The sequence below is a fragment of the Bombus terrestris genome, chromosome 13, assembly GCF_910591885.1.
Source record: "Bombus terrestris chromosome 13, iyBomTerr1.2, whole genome shotgun sequence".
In the NCBI taxonomy this organism is placed as follows: Eukaryota; Metazoa; Arthropoda; class Insecta; order Hymenoptera; family Apidae; genus Bombus; species Bombus terrestris.
The window spans coordinates 961,451-982,887 of record NC_063281.1 but is presented as its reverse complement, the minus strand read 5'-3'; the positions used below and the strand labels follow the sequence as shown (position 1 = coordinate 982,887).

The 21,437-nt window shown below is 38.5% G+C and overlaps 1 protein-coding gene and 1 long non-coding RNA gene across 2 annotated transcripts in view; one reads left to right on the top strand and one right to left on the bottom strand.

Annotated features, from left to right (window-relative positions):
* Positions 1–515: 515 nt before the first annotated feature.
* LOC125386162 overlaps positions 516–21,437 on the bottom strand; it is a 36,117-nt gene continuing 15,195 nt past the window's right edge. Inside the window, exon 3 of the long non-coding RNA XR_007226059.1 lies at positions 516–2,057. This is a non-coding gene — a long non-coding RNA (uncharacterized LOC125386162). The remainder of the gene's footprint in view (positions 2,058–21,437) is intronic.
* Positions 18,018–21,373, top strand: LOC100643950 (protein hairy). Its single transcript, XM_003399973.4, has 3 exons — positions 18,018–18,607; positions 19,137–19,232; positions 19,626–21,373. The coding sequence occupies exons 1-3, from the start codon at positions 18,455–18,457 to the stop codon at positions 20,457–20,459; spliced, it is 1,083 nt and encodes a 360-aa protein (XP_003400021.1). The 5' UTR covers positions 18,018–18,454; the 3' UTR covers positions 20,460–21,373.

Genomic DNA, 21,437 nt, shown 5'->3' with positions numbered 1-21,437 from the left:
ACGATCGTGATTACGTATGGAAATCTAACCTAGGGGATACATCGTACGTTATAGAAAGGAGCCCACACTTTCTATACATGCGTTTTAACCTGCACTCGGTCCACGTATAAAGAAAGTTAGTCCTCTAAATAAAGTTTCTAACTGGTAAAAATAACTAGCGTCAGATTTCGATATTTACAGCATCATCTAACAATAACAAAATATGCTTTGCCAAGAAAATAATTAAATACATAAATATTGAAAATATAATTTTAGCATTTTTTTTTAGTCTTTAAATAACACGTTGACGTGGTTGCTAATAAAAGTATCTGATCAAGAGTAATCTTTCGCGACATAAAATTTAAGAAAATTCTATTCTTGGAGAATTCTCGTTAAAAATAAGTTTGTGAGTAAGCAACGAGCCAAACGTATCAAAAATTTTAAATGAAAAAATGAACTACAATTTATCAACGATTTTATCTAAATCTGCAATCGTAAATAAGATAAATAATCATCTTAATTAAAATTTCCCCTAATCCTGATAATTCAAACGATTCTAATAATCCTAATAATTAAAATAAAATTAAATTACTAGTATCCGAATTTCCTTGAAAAAACGTAATTATTCTCATTGAAATTAATGAAAAGATGTACCTACTTTGCAGCTTGAAAAATCGGCAATTTATAGAGAAAAGTATCGAATGTAACAACTACCTAGAATTTAATTCGCCGCATTTCTTCGACTGTGAACTCGATAGCATCGGCGGTGCATGTTCGACTGAAACGCACGAGCCGCATCGATTACACCGCGTGGGCGCAAATTACAAGCGATGGTACATCCACCATCCGTTGAAAGGACATCGATTCCTGCCGACAGTGTTGCAATCCTCTCTTTCTCTCTCTCTCTCTCTCTCTCTCGCAACGAATGCTTTTTTCCATTTTCGCAACGATACTTCCATGAACGCAGCTGGTCGCGATCGAAACGTTTCAAGCCGTGACATTTCGAACTTTGCCGGGTGGAGAAGGATTTTTCTAACAAGGGAAAATAAATGATCGACCATCCAGACGATCTTTGTTAATTGAACGTCGCCTCGTTCGTCGTTCTTTCGTAGAGGAAAGGTGAGACACGCTCGAAATGCCATGGATCCGTTGTAAGTAATATGTTAGAAATCACAATGGATTCTTGTCGCATGAAAATTGAAATATGATGTACCTGTTAGCTGGAACATTTGAATACTCTTTTCGTAATGTAAAACGTATGATAGATCATACTGTGGAGAAATATCTCTTTATTTATATACCAGATAAGATTCTTCCAGCGAGAACACCCATTGCTTCCCTACAAATATTTCATTTCGTAACTGATAAGGAAATCTTATTAGGAATTTATTTTCTGCTTCTGGAAATACGTCTTTTCTAGCAACAGGGGAACTGTAATCTTGTACTCTAATTTTTCACTAAATTTCAATTTCCTTTTACATATACAATGACCGCAGAAAGTGTTTGTACATACTGTTATTTTCTAACGAAGCCTTTTTTCATCAAATTCCACGTGTCTCATACTGTGAAGCTTTTGTGATCATACAAACATACTATACCACATGATACAGAATTTAATATAGGCCTAATTGATTAATATGTAAATGCGATAATAAACACAGTAGTGTAGACATACTATTTGTAAGCAAGTTTTATTTCGTCCCTCAATATAAACTTGGGTTTTAAAATCTGCAAGTTACAGAATATTCCACCCAAAATTACGATTGACCATATATTTTCAATTTCCTATTCTCACAATACAAATGTCTACGAAAATATTCCCACAAAAACAACGCGAGAACTAAGAGAATCCGCCGGTAACGTCACAATGGACGTTCGATTAACCTGATCGAAGTCTGCACGATAGGACGATCCTCTTATTACCTGCGTTCGGGTTCGTCAATAACGTTGATCGCGCGGGACAGGCATCGCAAGCGGTTATCCGATTGCGAAGGAATCCGGCCGCACTCTCGTGGGAGATTCCTAGGACGCGACACTCGCGTTGCATGTGCACGTGCCAAAAAAGAGGGCAACCCGATCTGAAACAAATGAAGTGCAAATTGAGCAGACCGCGCCGCGAGACGAGAGAAATCCACTCGACCAACCGGCAACGCGTGAGCAAACTCGTTCGGACGTGAGGCGCAACGCGATACTCCTGCGGCGTGGGCCGTGTGGTGCCGCGATTCTTCCTCTTACAATGCGACTTCATCCACCAAAATCGACTATACATTAGATCCGCGGGAGTTCCGTGTTTCCGAAACTTGTCTGATGCGAGTTAAGCGAGAGCAAAGTGAAAAGAAAGGGGGTTTGAAGTAAGTCGTGTGAAGATGTTGAAGAATTCACAGCGAATGTAACACTTGTCTATGTCTCTTCTTTTTAAAATTTTCTTCTTTTAAAAATTTATAAAAACATAATATATCAGCGTCTTTATTTCTTTGTCTTAGTTCTTATCAAATCTCGATAGATTCCTACTTTCTTTAAACTATTCATCGTATTGCACAAATGCTGTGTTACATATTATGGTACTATTTATGCAATTAAATCATTAAATTGTAGATTTTATGGCTAAGATCGCTTTTAGGACAAAATATTTTTAGATTCCTCCTTGCGAATATAAATTTGTCAAAACTATCGTGAAATAACAAGAATGTATTTGTTAAAATGTGTCATATTTTAATCGAAGACTTTTATTTTAAGGCAAAATGTACTTATCGAAATCTTTTGTTTCAAAGACTACGTTTATTATATAATAACGCGATACGAATAAATTTTCGACCATTTCTTAGAATCTATCCCAACTAGAAATATGCAACGAAAATATTTCTCTCGCTACGAATCTTGATTTCCAGAGAAATCGGAATTAAAAGACAGAAAAGTATAAAATTTAAGAACGAAAAGGAAAAAGGATAAAATATATTGCGAAATTCATGAAATTGAGAACTAATCGTATTTCAACCGCACCTTCAATTTTCTTTTTACCACACAAATTGAAAATGTTTATCTTTATACCTGGCCATAAAAACAATGTATTCCCATCGAAGTGACAATGAAATTTTATGTAACGCGATATTACTCGGTATTAAAATACGCGATCCGTATAGCATCAGTGATACCAATCATCGTCAAAAATGATCGTGAAAGTTCGCTCTCGCTGAAACTTCAAGCCGTGTTTTTCGCTTGAACAGGGATGTAAAGAAGAAAACGATTTCCAAGAAATTTACAATCAGTGCAGCGGAAATAATACCTCCCTTGTTGTACGATTGTTGAGGCAACGTTTCGCGGAACAGTATCGCATTTACATGACAGAAAAAATAAAATAAGTAGACTAGGTAACGATTTAACGATCGGTGAGCCAGTGTTAAGCTCTCGTAACTCTCCATTGGGGAGAGAGGAATTGATATCGAAAATGCACCAGAAAATGCAATCATCGTGATCCTGTTATCGCGTCGACCTGGTTTCACCGCGTTCCTTTCTCGAATACTTTCACGAGTATGAAAATCATACGTATAAAAAAAGCATAAAAAAATACCCAACAAACGGATATTATCGACGATGAACAAAGAAAGAAGTTCGATGGTTTGTGACTTAAGAAGTTGAACAAATACTATTGAAAATTTCTCCTCCTCAGGAACTCGTTGCATTTTATATTCACTTAAGAACCACATTATGTTCATTTTCAAAAGTAATAACGGGGTGAATAACATAGATATGGCTGGATGAGAAGAGAACTTCGATCGTTTTCTCCGTGATTTGCGCTGATACAGATACACATCTCTATGAATCGAAGCCATACAGATTGTCCTTTTAAATCTATCTGTTTGTCGTACAAAGCATTGAGAAGCCATACTGATCAATTCCATATATTAGAAAAATAGGAAAGTAATGGTGGTGTTGTACTTCAGAACTCTACTATTGCTTATGCGATTTCTTTGCGATGAAAAACCTTATGGAAACGAATAATTTGTTTCTTGAGAAATTAAATTCTAATCGAATATCTAAATAATGAAAGTAGAAGCTTATAAAATGTAGATCAATACGACTTCTTGATATACGAGACAATAAGAGATCGATATATAAATTCGATATATAAATCGTTCAATTAAGAAGTCATAATGATTCAAATAAATCAATATTGTCACACTTCTAATAAATTGATACCGCAAAAGATTTATCTTGGCGGTTAAAATTTTACTTGCCGCTGAGATAAAGGATCGTATCCATGAACAGGCGACGGCGCGTGCCAATGTCCCATCGTTTTTAAAGGCTGGACAGAAGGTAACCCCTTGAAAAATACAGCACACAACAAAAAAGGGTATATACGAGCGGGTTAAGCAGAATGGATCGCTGATCACCAATAAAAGGGTTCACAGAGCTGGCAATTGCGTTCTGCCAATCCTTTTTAACCCTGCCACCACGACTTAAGCTGCGGCGATTGTGAAAGGGTGAACAGATATCCGCAACCCTTTTATGACACCTCCGCGATACACTAAAGATGTGCTTTACGAATGTTCCACTACATAAAGAAGTGAAATTCGTGGTAAAAAAAAGGATTGAACGTTGAAGAGGAAGTAAAACAAGGAAAAAAATAAAAAAATAACCTTCGCGAGCAACTTTAAGACCGACGATCGTTTTACGATCGCGTAGACAATAAAGAAACGTAGTTAAAAAATTTCTCTCGCCTTGTCGAAGGGTTTACAATGTCCTCGTCTTTGCGATTTTAGCCTTTACCGGTGGATTTTCCCTTTAAGCACACCTACACCCCTTTTACAATTCTTACGAGTTTTGACCCTTCCTGGCTCGTATTTTTTTTATGAGTTTATTACCAAACATCAATAGTTGTCACGTACTCTCTCCAACCCCTTGGACCTTGTGAAGGAGAGGAGAGGACATTGAAAAAAAAATATAATAGTTAGGAAGACTGTTGCGGTTTTTGAGTATATTGCTATCTTGTCGTGTATTTACCCTCACCTACCCTTCTATGAGACTTCTCTATCTTTTTTCTGTCCACGAGCCAAACAAGCGGCTTTATGCTGGCCGAATCTTGCCTGTCGAAAGTGTTTAAAAATATCCTCGCGATGGACGAACACGTTATATCACCATTTACCTGTCTTTTTAGCGTCAAGATGGTGTACTGCAAACTTTTTTACGACCATTCGAAGAACTTGTGCTCAGGCTTTGATTTTTTAAAGGCTTTACTTTGAACAGTAAAAATTTTTAGTGAACCTTTAACGAATATTTTTTGATCTACTTACTGATCTACGTTTAATCCACGCTGTAAGAACAAGCCAAACGCTTTCTGATATCAGGAGCGTCGAGCATTTTTCTCCAAATAAACTATGATGTAGTGCATGTGAAATTAGAGATAGTTTAAGTCATTGTTCTACTGGTCTCGAATTTATTTAAGATATGCAGAACTTTGAGCTTCAAAATTGCAGCGTAGTTTCTGGTTATAAGCATACCGAATTTTGATTATAAAGAGTTAATGATACAATGAAATACAATAAAGTGAGGTGGCAAAACCCAAACTAAATCTAGACGAATATTCTAATTACAAAAATAAGAATAGAAAAATTAAAAGATTTTTTATCGCTGGAGGAGTCCTTAAGAACTGTTTTTATTATGAAAGGAATCATTTGTTATTCATTTACTATTCCTAAAACAATTATATACATCAAAATATGAATTGGAATTTTGGAATTTTGAGAAGATCCCCAATACTTTAGTCTAGACTATTTATTGTAGCTGTACTTGAACGATGAGACTTGGAAATAGTTGTTATGATTCAATCCTATTATGTTTGCTCGAGATTTGTGACGGTGGGCTTGGGTTCGAGGTGACACAACTGGTCGCCGAACGTAGCCACGGTCACGGGATGAACGTTTTTACCTAACAGAGAAGTGCCAGTATTGTGGGACACACGTTGTATTAACAATCAAACCCCGGGCAAGAGCAGCTCTACGCGAGTCTGCCTAGCAACGGCGGCTGGAATTTTGTTGATATCTCCGGCCAATATGCAACGAACAAACGCGATCGTAAGGAGAGGAAAATTCCCATCAATCTTTTATTCTTGCGATCACCTTGGAGAGTTTGCACATCGTTTTTACGTGCATTATTATACCGAGCGTCACAGCAAACGTTACTTTGTGCTTCAAAATATATTCTACGTTTAATAAAGAGTCACCCTGTTGACCGTAGATTCGTTATTGAACCTAAGAGCATTATCACTAACATCTCGAGTGTTTAATCATCACGGTTATTTGTCAAACTTTGTAAAAATCAATATTTATACCAGTAAATATAGTCTCTATTGTACAACAACGATAACTAGTCCGAATGAAGATTCGTTAGACGTCCACGAATTTAACGTTAAATTCGACATATATATATATATATATATATATATATATTTAAACGTACCGAGTGAAATAAACTCCAGATATTCAGCTACGGTCAACCGATCATAAAGGGTACGGACAGACGGGTTTACACTTCCTCTATCCATCAACTTTACGACCGCTGTTTGCAAATTTTACTCTTTCCAAAGGCTTAAGGACCTACCAAGGTTAGCCGTCGGCGTTTTACGATTTAACCCTAATTAAAGAGGTAAGCGTTCGTTCTTCGACCGACCGTGGCCTCCGTCAGTTTCTATAAGTGCAATATTTGAAAAACATCAACGCCTGTCATTGGACAATAACAACAGATTTCTTATTCCATTGATCTTTCGTTTTTAGAAAGCTGCTCGACGTCATTACGCACGTTTAATTTCATATCTAATAGTAAAATAAATAGAAAGTTCGAATCTGACCTGCAATAAAAGCGGATTATATAAATAATTTATTCCTTCGTTCGCAGTTCTGTTAAAAATTCAATCGCTTTTTTGGTCTACATATGTAACCAGGAAAAAGATAGCACAAGCATAACGAAAATGAACTTTTTGAGCATAGAAAGAAAAAGTAGTAGAAGCGAGTAGAAGTAAAAAATAAAAGTGAAAGGTTTTTTTTCGTAAAAAGTTCTATTCGTCCATTTTAGATTTGACGATCAGGAAATATTCAACTGCGAAAAAAATTTATAATTTTTGTTTTGGTTTGAAAAAAAAAACTGATTATGTGGTTACAACTGAGAAGAATTTTCTCAATCAACTGACGCTATATAATAAACGGAATAATTACCTCGATCATTGCAAGCAATAATTTTACTCAGAAATATGTCACGAGTCTCGTAACTCTTTCCTTTCAGCATGCTTACCATCAACCGAAGGTGCAACCCTTCTACAAATATTTGGTTTTAGCTAATAATTACCAAGGTCTAGAGTGGAATGATCTCTGAATATTTATGTCTGGTTGAGTATATCCACACTTTCTAGAAATTCTAAATATCCAATCTTTCTAGTTTTATCGAATTAGTACATAAAAAATATCTCTCCATTATTAGATTAGTACAAGTGTTCTGTAATTTTTAATCTTTGAATCATGTCACTAAATATTTTATTGTATTTTTAATACGGTGTTACGTAATATTTAAAGAAACAAATTCTGAAATAAACCAAGGAACGAACTGTCTTCAATAAATATCTAATGTATTTTTTTTTTTTTTAATTAATAATAATGTTTTATAATTCTCGTAATAGCACTTGGATTTTGAGAATCAGTGATAAATTATTTTACATTCGCAGAATTAAATTCCACAAAAATATCTAAGATTTCTGAGTGTTACACTCTTCGCAAGACAATCATCAAATGACATCGAACGATTAGAACTCCATGGAGAAATGTCTCTATTCTTAAAAATACCCCCACTACTCTTATTAAAAGAGAAATTCACGATTATATTTTCATTATAAAACTACTGAACGTAAATCATAACGATTTTCTATCGCCAGCAGGTAAACTTGAAAAATTTTACAAAAAGGTTAGAATCTTCGGTTAAAAATTCTAAAACTCTTCGAACGAATCAGTAACCCTTTCGCACACCTAACGATTGACTATTACTCAGGCTGACGTTTTTTCTAGTACGTTGTGAAATGTCTTTTCTCGATCGGAACGAGAAAAAAAAGAACACATTTTTCGTCGATATATATTTATTGAACCCCCGACATTTTTTTCCACCTCTCCCATTTTTTGCATCTTTTTTTCACTCAATTTGTGAAAAAACGCGACGATGCGTTTTTCAGGACGTACAGCCGCAGAAGTGATTTTTTGAAATTTATTTCTACGGACGGCACAGAAAAATACGAGCTAGCTCGTTACTTATCCACCGTAAATACGATCATACCGTGACTTCACCGAGCCGAAACATTTGTCCAGTAGCGAAAAATAGTATCCTGCAATTTTTCGTTTCTTCAACCTTCCTACCGTGTTCTTTTTTGTTTCCTTCCTTCGGCAGCGATAGCTTCAAAAACGCCGCTGAAAATGCTGCTTTTAATTCCTTACTCGAATTACCCGCCCGTGTAAAAGAAATTATTTTGTTGATGATAATATTGTAAAGTAAAGGAAATTGAAAATTGATTTTGATTTACGAAGTCGTTTGATTTTTGCGTAAGAAATGTCATCTCGAGATAGACGATAATGAGTTTCATTAATAACTTCCGAAATAAACATATTTTATCAATAGATGGCGGATGTTTATGCAAATTTATATTTTCGTGAATAAAATTAATAAAATAGAGTCTAAGTAACCTATGATTCGTTTTATCCACAAAATATTATAACCAGCGCTATACTTTGTATTTTTTCTATATTTCTGCATATTATGCGCACTACATATATGCATTCTTTGACTTGCAAATTTGTCATAAATGTACGAATATTCGCAGTCTAATTATCAAAGAAAGGACCTGAATTCACATGTTCCTCTATTTGTTGCAATTGTATAAGTTTGTCAATTGTAGCTTTATAAAACGCTGATACGTTTTTGTTGCCTTAGGGCGTTAAGATAATCGGAATGGAAATTTCCTGTTTCCTAGTTCTATTTTCTAGCTTTGTAGAATTTACAAGCGTCTATCAGCCTCAAAATTTTCCAGTGGATATACAGCACAGTCAGATAAGGGACAGTAAGCTGAAAAATTCAATAGCGCGTGATTAAAGCGATCCATGTGATAAACCACGAAAGCTGGCCGATAAAACGATCAAATGTAATTTCGTACTTATAATTTATTACGTTACATTCGTAATTTATTTGCGGTATTAATTCTGTTTTTATCTTTTTTTTTTTTTTTTTTGTCATTATAAACGAATTTGAGACGTCAAAAGCTATAAAATTTTGTCCTCATTTGATAACAAATGGTTAGATATTCTTTGAAACAACAAGTAGTCGTTACTATGAATTTCATTTCAGCAATCAAACAAGCAGAAGGCTTGATAGATTTACATGCTATGATAGAAATTAATTTTAAAAATTACACTTGACTAAAACTACTTGAGGCGTATTCCTGGCGTAAGTATGGCCAACAAGAAGAGATTTCCGACGAGACAGCGTTAGACGCAGAAGTATTAAGCATTAATGGTACAAGATGCAAACGTTAAGCGCCACATTTCAAACTGTGACAGCATTAAGACTGTACCTTTAATATTATCATTTAAAAAAATACAAGTTTAATATAGATATAAAGACTAAAGTATTTTAACCCTTCTGCATAGGTATTTCCGATTGTTTTCGATCCAATTATATTTTTCTAACGCTAAAAAGTATTTCAAGTTTGAATAAAATATAAAAAGATTGTCGTTGTTGGTATGCTTGATTTTTCGTTCCATTTTCGTGTCAAACATCCGCTTACAACATTACAGATCTTTTTTACTTGGCAAAATGGCAACAAGATTGAAATATAAAACTTGCAGGATCGCAGGAGACTTAAATAGCGTACCATTTTTCCTCAGAGTCGCTCAATTAATCTTCCGATCAACGAAAAAATATCACTCGACGGTGAAAAAGACAGCCAATTGATTCGCATAAAGCGATCCAAACGAAAGGAATTAAGGTCTCTGTCTGATCTCGAAATGAAAACTGTCATTCGCGTAACACATCCGTCGTTCATTGACGACAAACGCGCCTCTTCGTCGATGCACGCCATTCCGAGCGCGTTTCTTTCGACAGCATCACCGTCCGTATCGATCTTCTCGCGTCGTGTGCGTATATGCCGAGAGTGACGGCCTGGTTTCGAAAAATCGAGCACCGAAAATTACGCGTGCCATTCCGATCCTATCGTCGGTGCATTCGAACGCGTTCGATTGGCAGCCCCGGGCGAGTCATAAAACTGGCACGCAGCGTGCACTTGATTCGTCCGTGTTCGTGTGCGTGTTGCGCTCTATCTGACTGACAGGCTAACAATTTGGCCCTATTATCGGTTAAGCAAATACGAGACAGAAAGAAGAGTAGAGAGGAAAATTAATCGTGTACAACGTGAGTACACACTCTTTCATAAGTGTGAAAACACTTGCTGATCTTATATGAAATTACAGGTGATAATATGACAGAGATTATCAAAGAAAGACATATTTAATTACAATTTTATATTAAATTATAAGTGAAGTTTATTTTTTGTGATATGATAACGTCATTGTTTTACCTGACAATATTATGCTATTTTACAAGAAATATTTTGGAATTTAAAAATTGTTCGAACCTTTTTCATAATAACGATAATAACCACTGTGCGTACATAAATAATATTTTATTAGAGAACCTCAAAACCCAAAGACTATTACTTTACTATAAAAGGACGAAATTTCTCTATTTCTAAAAAAAAATCGAATTATTAACAATTTTTTATTTTAAAACAATTACCAGAAAAATTTACTCTTCTTGATAGTTGTTCTTCTAGCAAGGCAACTATGTTTTCCTAAATAATTCTAAACATCTTTAGGTTGCAGTAATTTCTTAAATATTCGCTAGAAGTCCACGTACTTATGAACGAACGTGTACATCCAAACCCATTCAGTTTCAAATAAAATCAGCTTCACGCTAAATAATTTTCCATCTTTGTCGTCCAATTACAACGGACAGGTAGGTTTAACAGTCTCGTTTCCGGCGCAGTTAGATTCAATAAGGGGATAGGTGGCCACGTCGTGAATCGTTTGGTATAATGATCGAAGCATAAAACAGGCTGCGCCCCATTGCTACAGGATTGCAGATCTCGTGCAGTTCCGTGGAAGTGGTTTTCTTTTCGTTTGCTTAGAAACGTGTTTAGGCTGTCATCGTGTGCGGCAGAATGCACCGAAAACTCGATAACGATCGCGAAACGAGAGGGTAAGAGGTTTCGCTACGGTCATTCGATTTTAACCGGAGAAGGATACCGGCTGTCTTCCTGTCCTCGGGGGAAACGCGTCCAATTTGCTTAAACTGAAACTCGAGCGTTTCGCGTGCTTCGAAACTGATTGGTCGCATAGTATAATCTATAGATCCTAGCTTGCTTTTTGTAAAGAGCATGCAAAGCTTCGTTCTGATTACGCGAGTTGGTATTCATGTAAGTCGCTTCACTCGGAGCGGTTCGTGTTTAAGTAACTTCATTTCGAATGGATACCAAATGATAGATCACGAACGTTTATACACTTACGGAAAATTTAAGCATAGAGATTAAAAATGTCCGAAGTAAAATACTCGTTATATTACATACGGATCGAAATAAATATTTAGCTTTCTTTATAAATAAATTTTTAGCTTTTTTCTTAAGTATCATTTCCTTATGAGTACATATTTATAAAAATGTAAATTCAAGTAAACGTCTGGAATCTATTAATGCAAAATGGGCATAGGGTAATATAATATAATTTCAGTTATTTAATAATATTTATTTTTGATGATTCGTGTTATGGTTACAAAAAGTATTGACATGCTATTGTAGTTATTATACAATAGCATTTAATTTGTCTACAAATTAATTAAGTGCAAGTACAGTAAATGTCCGTATCATTTATAATAATAGGTACTGTTATACGACTACAGAAATTTGATGACACAAAGATGAAATATAGAACCAATAGATAGCTTTTGTAGTCAGTGTACCTAGATTTTATGATTACGTGTTTATTAGAACATATCCCTTGACTGCCATAAAAGGATTTGACTTCTGCATATTTTCAAAAAATGTGTATTATCATACTGTAAATCGTTATGATACAAAATAAAGAAAAATTTAGCTATGTGTGTGAATTTTTCATAATAAAAATATTTATCAGCGCAGCAAGCGATTACATCGTTTAACTTAATGTACAAATTATTGTACGATATATTCCAATTTCCATTTTGCCTTTCAAAAGTAGGAATACAGTAAAATAAAGAGAGAACTTAAACCACAGGATAATAATCCACAATGGTGCAATGGTCTAATGCAAATGAAAAAGCCCGGTGGCAACGAAAGATACAGTTTTATCGAGTTAGAAGGGAAAAATCGTACGCGTATTCGCTTTATTTTCGCGCCCGTCCTATAACCGCGATAAATTTTCATGAAATAGCAAGCTATCTAGGGATCGTTTCATCGAAAATGAGAATGGAGGGTCGATTTTTTAAATATTTTAATTCGCAACTTCTGTATGCACTAAAAATAACTTATTGTATCTTACTCTGATAGTTCCGTTATTTCTATTCAAGCTCATTTTACTCCAGAGATACTTCCAGAATTGTATCTTTTTTCGGTTAAACTAGACGTATTAAACTTGGATAGAACTAATCGTATATAATTTTGCTTAATTTTAGATAAAGTATTCTTTCGCAACTTCTTTATTAAATAACAAATTCGCAGTATACAAACTTTATGCTATAATACACTTCCGGAAACGAGCTATTCTTCCATCATCCACAGCTCACCTACGGTGATGATAAAACATCCCCATCGACCTATATACTCATACTCCAACAACAAGTACGAATAGTCACACTATACATATCGTTTCCTTAAAATTAAGAGTTAAGCCTGGACTCGAAAAGTACCTGGATATTTGTGAATCTATATAAATACATGCGCCCATTTCGCGAAGCTCCTTTATTTTTCCTGTGAGGTATAATAATCCATGGAGCAGCAGAAGCGGATTGCACACACCCTAATCTGATATTTCGACGCAAGGGGAGCATATATTAATGTCGGTCTGCAGGGAGTAAAGGCGAATACCGCGGCGTGTACACTTTTATCCGGCCACCAGCCGAGGCCTACGTAATCCACCGGCACCCTATAAGGCTAATGAGTCACGCGGATCTCGTGCACGCCATTGACAAACCGTCTTAACACCATAGAACCGCAGGTATACAGAATATTTTAAGGCGGTCTTAATAGCTTTTGCAGAAATTCGTCAAGACTAGCATAATACTATTGAATCACACGTTGAAGAGTTGTATCGATAAGGAAAAGTGAATTTTCGTAGCAAAGCCATATTTTCGGGTATATGGAAGTTATTTGCAGAGGGAAGGGTTTTCTCGGAAGGGTTATATCGAGAAATTAAGGTGGCTCCGGTGCGTATCGCGATGTAAGCCGCTTTATCGGACCACTCGAGTATATCAAACACGTGAGGGGTCGACGGAAGATCGATCCTCGGCGAGATAGCCGAATTCGAATGTTGGCCACGAACGTGGTGCACGACCGATAAATCGAAATTTAGATTACGAAAATGACCGTCTTCGGTGAAAGAGAAGTCATTTGACGATTGAATAACGAGCAGTAGGTATATTTACATAAACATTAATAACTCGTAATATCCAGTAAAAACTGTGTCTCGAATAACTGTGAGTCATTTTGAAAAAGGATGCAGCAGTTTGTTATGCGAAGGAAACACGTTCTTTCGTGACCACCTTTTCCTCTTCTCTTTTTTTATTACATGTATCTCCTTCGATGGTAATTTGCAATTATTATGAAGTTACTATAAATACATCTGTAAACGAGAAGTTTGCAATGGGATTGCAAGCGTTGAAAATCATATCACCCTTCCGGTACGTCTCATAGGAAAATCGATAAGTTAAAATTCGATGCTTGAGAGCGAGGTATTGTTATGTGGAAGTGTGTACAGCGTATACCTTTGGCACTATACAGGAGACACTTCGAGAGTCGTTATGCAGAAAGGGATTTGCATGGGGTATGAAGTTGGTGTTTCAAGTCTTCATGCAAATGCGAATGGAAACGTTGAAAAGTAATAATGAAAGCTGATTGTATATCGAATAGAATTTCGACGTGGTACACGCAACTTGGCAGAATTTATTGAGAGATTAACACCCACCATGTGTAATATCAAAGTATTACGATCCTTATCTGTAGACTGTCTAGAGCCTAGAGAGTCTAGACGTTTCTGTGACTCATAGAGACTCGGGAGAATATTGAACACGTTCGAAGAGACACGTGAGAAACGCGAACGATCGGTTATGTCGCGACAGGTTTTCTAGAAAACAGAAAAAAAGTAATCTAAATATCCTTTCTGCGTGATTGCACATGACGCGACATTGTAAAAAATCAATGATTATAGTTCATTATAAACGTTAATTCTTGAAACTGACTTAACTGGAATTGCAAATAGAAAGAAATTTAAAATCGAATGTCAATAAAGGGAGAATAAATTTAAATGAGATCGAACAGTTCAGATTCCGTCGAGCCAACAAACATCGAGTGCGCTAGAGATTCAGAGGAAAAAGCCTACTGTGAACGCCGACAGGTGGAAGCACACAATCGGTGCATCTCGTCTTCTCATTCACCCTTCTTGCTCCACCTATGTAACATTGTAACATACAACATACTTATTATGTTACTCATACCTTCCGACATACCTTATATTACTTATTCGTCACAACTAATTGAACGGTACAATATTATCAAATCGTCTTTTTGAATAAATTATGAATCAATTATACAAGTAGATGGGAATAAAATCATTACAGATTCTTCTAATAGATAAAAAATCTTAAGAAATACAAATATATATATATCTTACAGATAGTGGTCCTTATACGTCAATAAATAAATATCGAGTATTTCCTTAACGAAAGATAATCTTCCCTGTCTACATGTTCCTTAAATCTATCACTCGCGTACTATAATATCGTTCGAAGTTCCCTATCAATTCCTAGCTTACCCCACAAACCATTCCCTTTATCGTCGGCATGTAAAGACATTTCAGAGCTAAACGCTCTATTTTCATGTTTTCTATTTCTTGAAATTGCATTCGATCTTCGATAGACAAGCGAAGTGTACTCCAAGTACAACTCAATTTCCAGAGGCCGGTCTAGCGCACTTCAATTACATTCTCGATGTATCTACGAACCGGTCGATGGTCATGGAGCGTGCCCTCGACGTGCACTCGCACGACGAGCACCCAATTTTTCGCGTGCGGCCGAATGCACGGAAGGATAGATCGCGGAGGCCACAGGTATTCGCTTGGCTCCGTCACGCCGCACACTTTTTCTCCTCTACGCATTCCACGAGGGATCGAGTGGCCCCGGAGGGCCACGACCGCGACCCACGCGCCTCGATGCGGCTATACCGCTTCAGCGCTCAAAGTCGAATGACGATCGCGTCCCCACCACCCACGCAACCGTCGTGCGCGGCACGCTCGTCCTCGAGCCAGGTACGTAGTGGGGATGAGATGCGGCCAATCAGCGCGCATACGTCGTACGCCGCGTCGAATCTTGGTCACGTGATTGGCGGCCAGCGATTCTTCGTCTCGCTCGCAATCGTAGTCGAGCAGCATCGTTCCTGCAGGTCTGATCGGTTCTTTCCTTGTAATCCTCCACTGTCATTGTTTGGTCTTCGGAAGGGTGAGTCCCTTCGTCCTTTACCAACCATTCCACCCCTCTCTGCTTCGCTCAAAAGGGATGCGAGAGCACGATCCCCGCAGTGATCCTCGTCGCACTTATCGCACTTCTACGAACTCCTCGACTTGCTTCCCCCTCCCAGACGCCCTTTACACGCTTTACCCGTTTCCTACCCTTTGTAGGGCGGCAAAGTTCAGCGGCTGAAATACGCGGCTGGCTTCGCTCGACGCCGGAACCATCCCGCACTGGCTCCGCTGATTATCTTCCCGCCGAGCCTTTGACACGCCTGTGCTCTCACGAAGCCAGAGATATTCCTAGCAGATAGATCCGGGAATTGGTGTATGTAAGAGATGTGATGTCGAGTGACGCTGCGCGAGCCGATTTGTTATCGGGATGACGCTTCTCGTTGCGGAAATAGGATAGGCACTCGGGAATTGCAATATTTTTAAGGAAAATCAAACGCCTGGCTTTGATGATTATTTGACTCGTTGGTGTCTAATGATAATAGAGGTCTGAAATATTCACTTGCGTGGGTAACTCGAGATATCTTGTTTTTACGATTTTTTGGAAGTTTCTTGTACATGTAGATATTCGTAGATATCTTTGTAGTTTGACAATAGACACGATAAAGTAATATCAAAATTCGGTACTATGCCAAAATATGATACATCGGAAATTCCACAATCTTATTAGATTGGATGTACAAATTTCACCATTCCTAATATTCCTGTAGCATAATCCTAAATAATTCAATGGGAATTCCATAATATAGGAACTCTGCCACAATCCCATCGACTCACAATTAAATCGAAGAATTTAATAAACACTGCGTTCTATACAAAATTGAAATCTCTTTCTAAGCAAAATTTCTTTAGACCTCGAGCTTAATATAGGCAAAATTGAGTATAAAAATTCCAGAATTTCTCACACGAATAGTACTGCTCCAAATGATCCATACAAAATTCTTCATACCATTCCAAGTCCACGCAACCACGTTTTTTTCAATTTAAAATGAAACCCGCGATAAACAGCGGGTTCTATCGGATCCAGTATCAATTACGAAGTGGTTGCGTGGCACATCCAAAGAAATACTACGTATCCGAGTTTCGTGCCGAGCATACGTGCACGTATGCGCCGAGATAAATGCCGCGGCGCGCGTTTAATCGGTCGCACAAGTAGAAAGAGTAATTTCGAAAGACTCGGGGAGGGAGTAGGAGGCACGTGCCAGTGGTGCGCGCGTGCGTCAGTCCGCACTCGACGCACGGTGGCACTCGGCTATTTTCGAAGAACGTGATATAAGTCCCGATGACGTTCGTGCTCGTTCCGTGTGTACGTGCGTCCCTGTGTAGAAATTACCATTGCCACTTCTCGATCCGCGACGTCGTATATACCACGAGCAGCCGGTTCTAATGACCTTTCGACGCGCGATACGCGTCACGAGACTAATCGCCTCTGTCGGGGAAAACACAGCATGGCATTGTTCCTTATCGGTTATCGCTCACGATCATCTATGATTTCCATACGACTCCACCTATTTCGATTTTTGGCATTCATGACTTTCGGAATTTTTAATGTGGATTTTTGAAGACTTTTTTAACCTCGTCTTTTCGTCAAACATCAATAATCATGTCATATTTGATGAAGCAGTATATTTATACACGTATTTTGTATAATAAAGAAATTTTGGTTTCTTCCAATCGATTCTGAGAAATTTCTAAAAAGCTAAGCATTAATTATCATTACTCTAAAATCAAGAAAATTGTGTAAAGCAGAAGTCGTCGATGATCAGCTCTAGCTATTCTAATCTATAATACATACCAAGAATGTTTTTGAGTTTAAAACTACCATATGTAACGTATCTTCAACGACTTCGAAATAAATTTTCCTTTAAAAATTTTCCGAAATTTCCGTTCTCTTTCACAGAATTCGAATGCAGTTTCAAAGACATTCGCCATCCATCCGACACTAGGTCGGAGGGTGGTGAAACGTATTTTCCACAAAGGGAAAAGGAGAATGAGAGAAAGGAGGGAAAAACAGTCGATGACAGTGCACAAAAATCGAATCGATCCGAGTCCGGGAGTCGGGTTTTCTGGTGGGGATTTGCGCGAGGCAACCCGGCACGGTCGTCGGTTTAGAGGAACAGGGGAGGGGGTTCATGCCTTGGGTGGGGGCACTTAAAGGCAACCGGGTGCCGTCCGACCGTCGGAATTCGGTGGTGGAAGGGAAGTCCAGGTTAAACCGTCACGCGCTATCCCCTCCTGTGTCGGCTGGTCGCCGTTTGCCCCCACCCTTAAAGTGGCAGCGCCTCCATCGGGCATTCCATCGGGTGGCACGCTTCGACGAGACGACAGAAGACGTTCGTCGTTCGTTCAGTCAGTCGTGCTCTGACGCCCGTTCCGAGTGGTCGGAGTTCAGTGAGAGAGTTGAGCGAGCAAGGGACGTGTGGAGAGACGACGTTCTCTTTACTCTGTTCTCTCGTTCGAGAAATAATATACGAACTACCATCTTCGAATATTCTTCAATTATCGTTTGATCAGTCGCTTGGATTACGAGTGCGAAACACCAACCTGGCCAGACGTTTTAGTGAACACTCGTTAGAAAGATCGTTACTTTGGATTAACAGTGCAGTGTGTAGCAGAAGGGCAAATTGTGTCAAACGATTTGTCGAATTTCTCGTTTGATTTTTGTTCTGTGATATAAGAACTGTTTCGGGACGATGGTGACCGGAGTGGGTGCCACGATGCCAACAGGCGGTGTCACTGTCGGTGCTACGCCGCCGGCGCAACACGTGCCCCAGGAAGCTGGACAACCTCCTGCGCAAACCACTACCACGACTACCACTACGAGAAGATCTGGAGAGAATCGGCGGGTTAGTGTCTCTATCAAGATTTCACGTCCTTTCGAGAATTTATTGATTTGCAACGTTTTCATTGTCACGAGACTGATCGATCCATGAAGTTGAAAATCTTTTGAAGCTTCTGAGACGGTCTCTCGAGACTGTCTAAGAATTTTCGAAGGATGTTTGAACATGCGGCTTTTTCATTGTCACGAAACTATAATCAGTGAATTTTGGAAGGAAGTTTGAAAATAGTGTTTTTAATAATTATATAATAGATAATATAATATAATAAATTATATAATAAATAATAAATGAATTAAAGTAGACGACAAATACAATGAAAGAGATCGATGAGTCATGGTTAATATCGGGAAATACAATTTTGTCGATGATTATTAAAGTGCACTAGTCTCGACGAATGTTTGTCTTTTTTCAAAAGAATGGCAACACAGAGTATTGTGTCGATTTTGCATCCTTGAACAAACGATCCTTTGCAACGAGCGATTAATTGAAGTAACTCGACAACGTGCCTGACCTGACTATTCTCTTTCTGTTACAGAGCAATAAACCGATTATGGAAAAACGGCGACGAGCCCGCATTAACAACTGCCTAAACGACCTGAAGACCCTCATACTGGATGCCATGAAAAAAGACGTAAGTATCTTGACATCACGTAATTCGAACGCTCCCCCGCATGTTATTCGATTTTCAACTATCAATTTTTTCTTCTCTTTGAACTTTATCTATAGATAATATAACATTTTAATTGAAAATTCGCATTCAAAATCATGACTTGTTCCATAGAACCACGAATTCAAATTAAAGAGGAAATCGTATTATTATTTTGTTGTCTTGAAAAATTCTTTAATAAGAAATCGGTCGAAATCACTGGATATTGTTAATTTCGGATTAACAAAAAATTGGCAAAAGGTTCGATATAGATAAGACCTAGAACGCAACTGCAAATTTTTCGCGACTTTTATCCAAAATTCAGCTACCTATAATCCGAACTGTTATATAATCGCGGTATTATGTTTGCGATTACAGCCATCGCGACATTCGAAACTGGAGAAGGCCGACATTCTGGAGATGACAGTGAAACACCTGGAATCGCTCCAGCGTCAACAGGTTGCCCTGGCGGCCGCGACCGATCCGAACGTACTAAACAAATTCCGTGCTGGTTTCACGGAATGCGCCGGTGAGGTTGGCAGGTTTCCCGGGCTGGACGCCTCGGTGAAGAGACGTTTGATGGCCCACTTGGCCACCTACCTTGGTCCGGTTGAGGCAAGCAACAACACGCAGGCGACGAATCAGCAGCCTGTCCAACCGGCGCCACCGACTACGCAGCTCCAAGTGCACATTCTGCCTCAAGTGGACGCAACCCCAAGGATTCAGGTGCAACAATCGAACGGGATCTTCTTCACGAACGCGAATGGCACGGGTCTTCAATTGGTCCCAACGAGATTACCAAATGGAGACATCGCGTTGGTGCTCCCAGCGGGTGCAAAAGCGACTCCTGTTACGTCACCAGCCACATCTCCGGCGCCAACCTCGCCTTTGCCAACTCTGATCCCAATTCCTCAGAGAACGGCTAGCACGGCATCGGCATCGTCCTCGTCATCTTCTGCTAGCTCGACGTCCACGTCGGCGGCGAGTCCAGTGGCATTCGAAGCACCTCCAGCTACTTTCCGCGAACAACCTGCAGCGTATACCAATGGAAACAGTCACAGGGATGTGGCGACGTCGCCAGCCAACGGTTACACCAGCGATCCAGAATTCGATCCTCGTGTATACAGTCCTCCTCTTCAGAAACCTCTTGCATTGGTGATGAGGAAGAGCGTTGTGCCAGAAGTGGAAGATAAACCGTGGAGGCCGTGGTAAAGAGTCGTCAAGAGTGAATCTGAATTTTTGTGTTGCTCATTGGGGTCAAGATATCGAAGAAAATTTGGACTAATTGTTGTATAATCGGTCGCGGGTGAAAAAGACATTATGTCTCGAGTGATATATACGCTTCGGCGGAAGAGACGTGGATTGGTTAGAGAACAGTCCCGCGGAACACGGATCATTGTTCCTTACGTATCGCGTTTTCGAAGTTGTGTTTTTGTTAGGGTGAAAGGTGTCCTGCGAGCTAGGATCTTGTCGCTGTCAAACCGTGAGAATTCGATATTTCCCGAGTGTGTGCAGTCGGCCAGTAGCCTATGAGGCAGTGCCTTATACAGTGCCTTGTAAATATTGTTTTATTTTATCAGTTAAACATCGTATTCGTCGAGAACCTGGATTAAAAAAATAACCCTTCGTAAATCTTCTTTTTTCATCATTTTTCGTTTCATCGGTATCATCCTGTTCCTTGTTTCTTTCCTTCCTCTACGATGTTTCCGCGTTCTATTTTGATTTCCTTTCTCCTTTTGTATATATCATTAGACGAATATCATATTTTAAGTGCCTTACGCAACAAGAATCACCGAGGTCTTCCATTCTGTTTCTTGTACGGAGAAAACGGCCAAGCGAGTGTTTTGTCGTGTACCATGGTTGTAATAAGTACGAGGAACGTATGTAAAACTAACAGCGAAATCGCCTAGTTTGTAGATTAGTTAAGCCTAGTGCGTGAAAGAAGAGAGCGGGAGAGCGTGAGAGGCTGAGCGTGATCGTATGAGTATGATCTGTCCTAATTTATATTTATATCGAGTGCAGAGAAAATTTATAAATTCCTCTCTATCGTGAGAATAGAACAAAAGATCGACGCTTATCAACTACAAGAGCATCAAATAAATATTGATCTCTTTGTCAAAACTCAATTATTGGTCTCGTTTATTTCCTCGTTCCTTTACCTCCATTACCTTTTTTAGGCTTACCAATTTC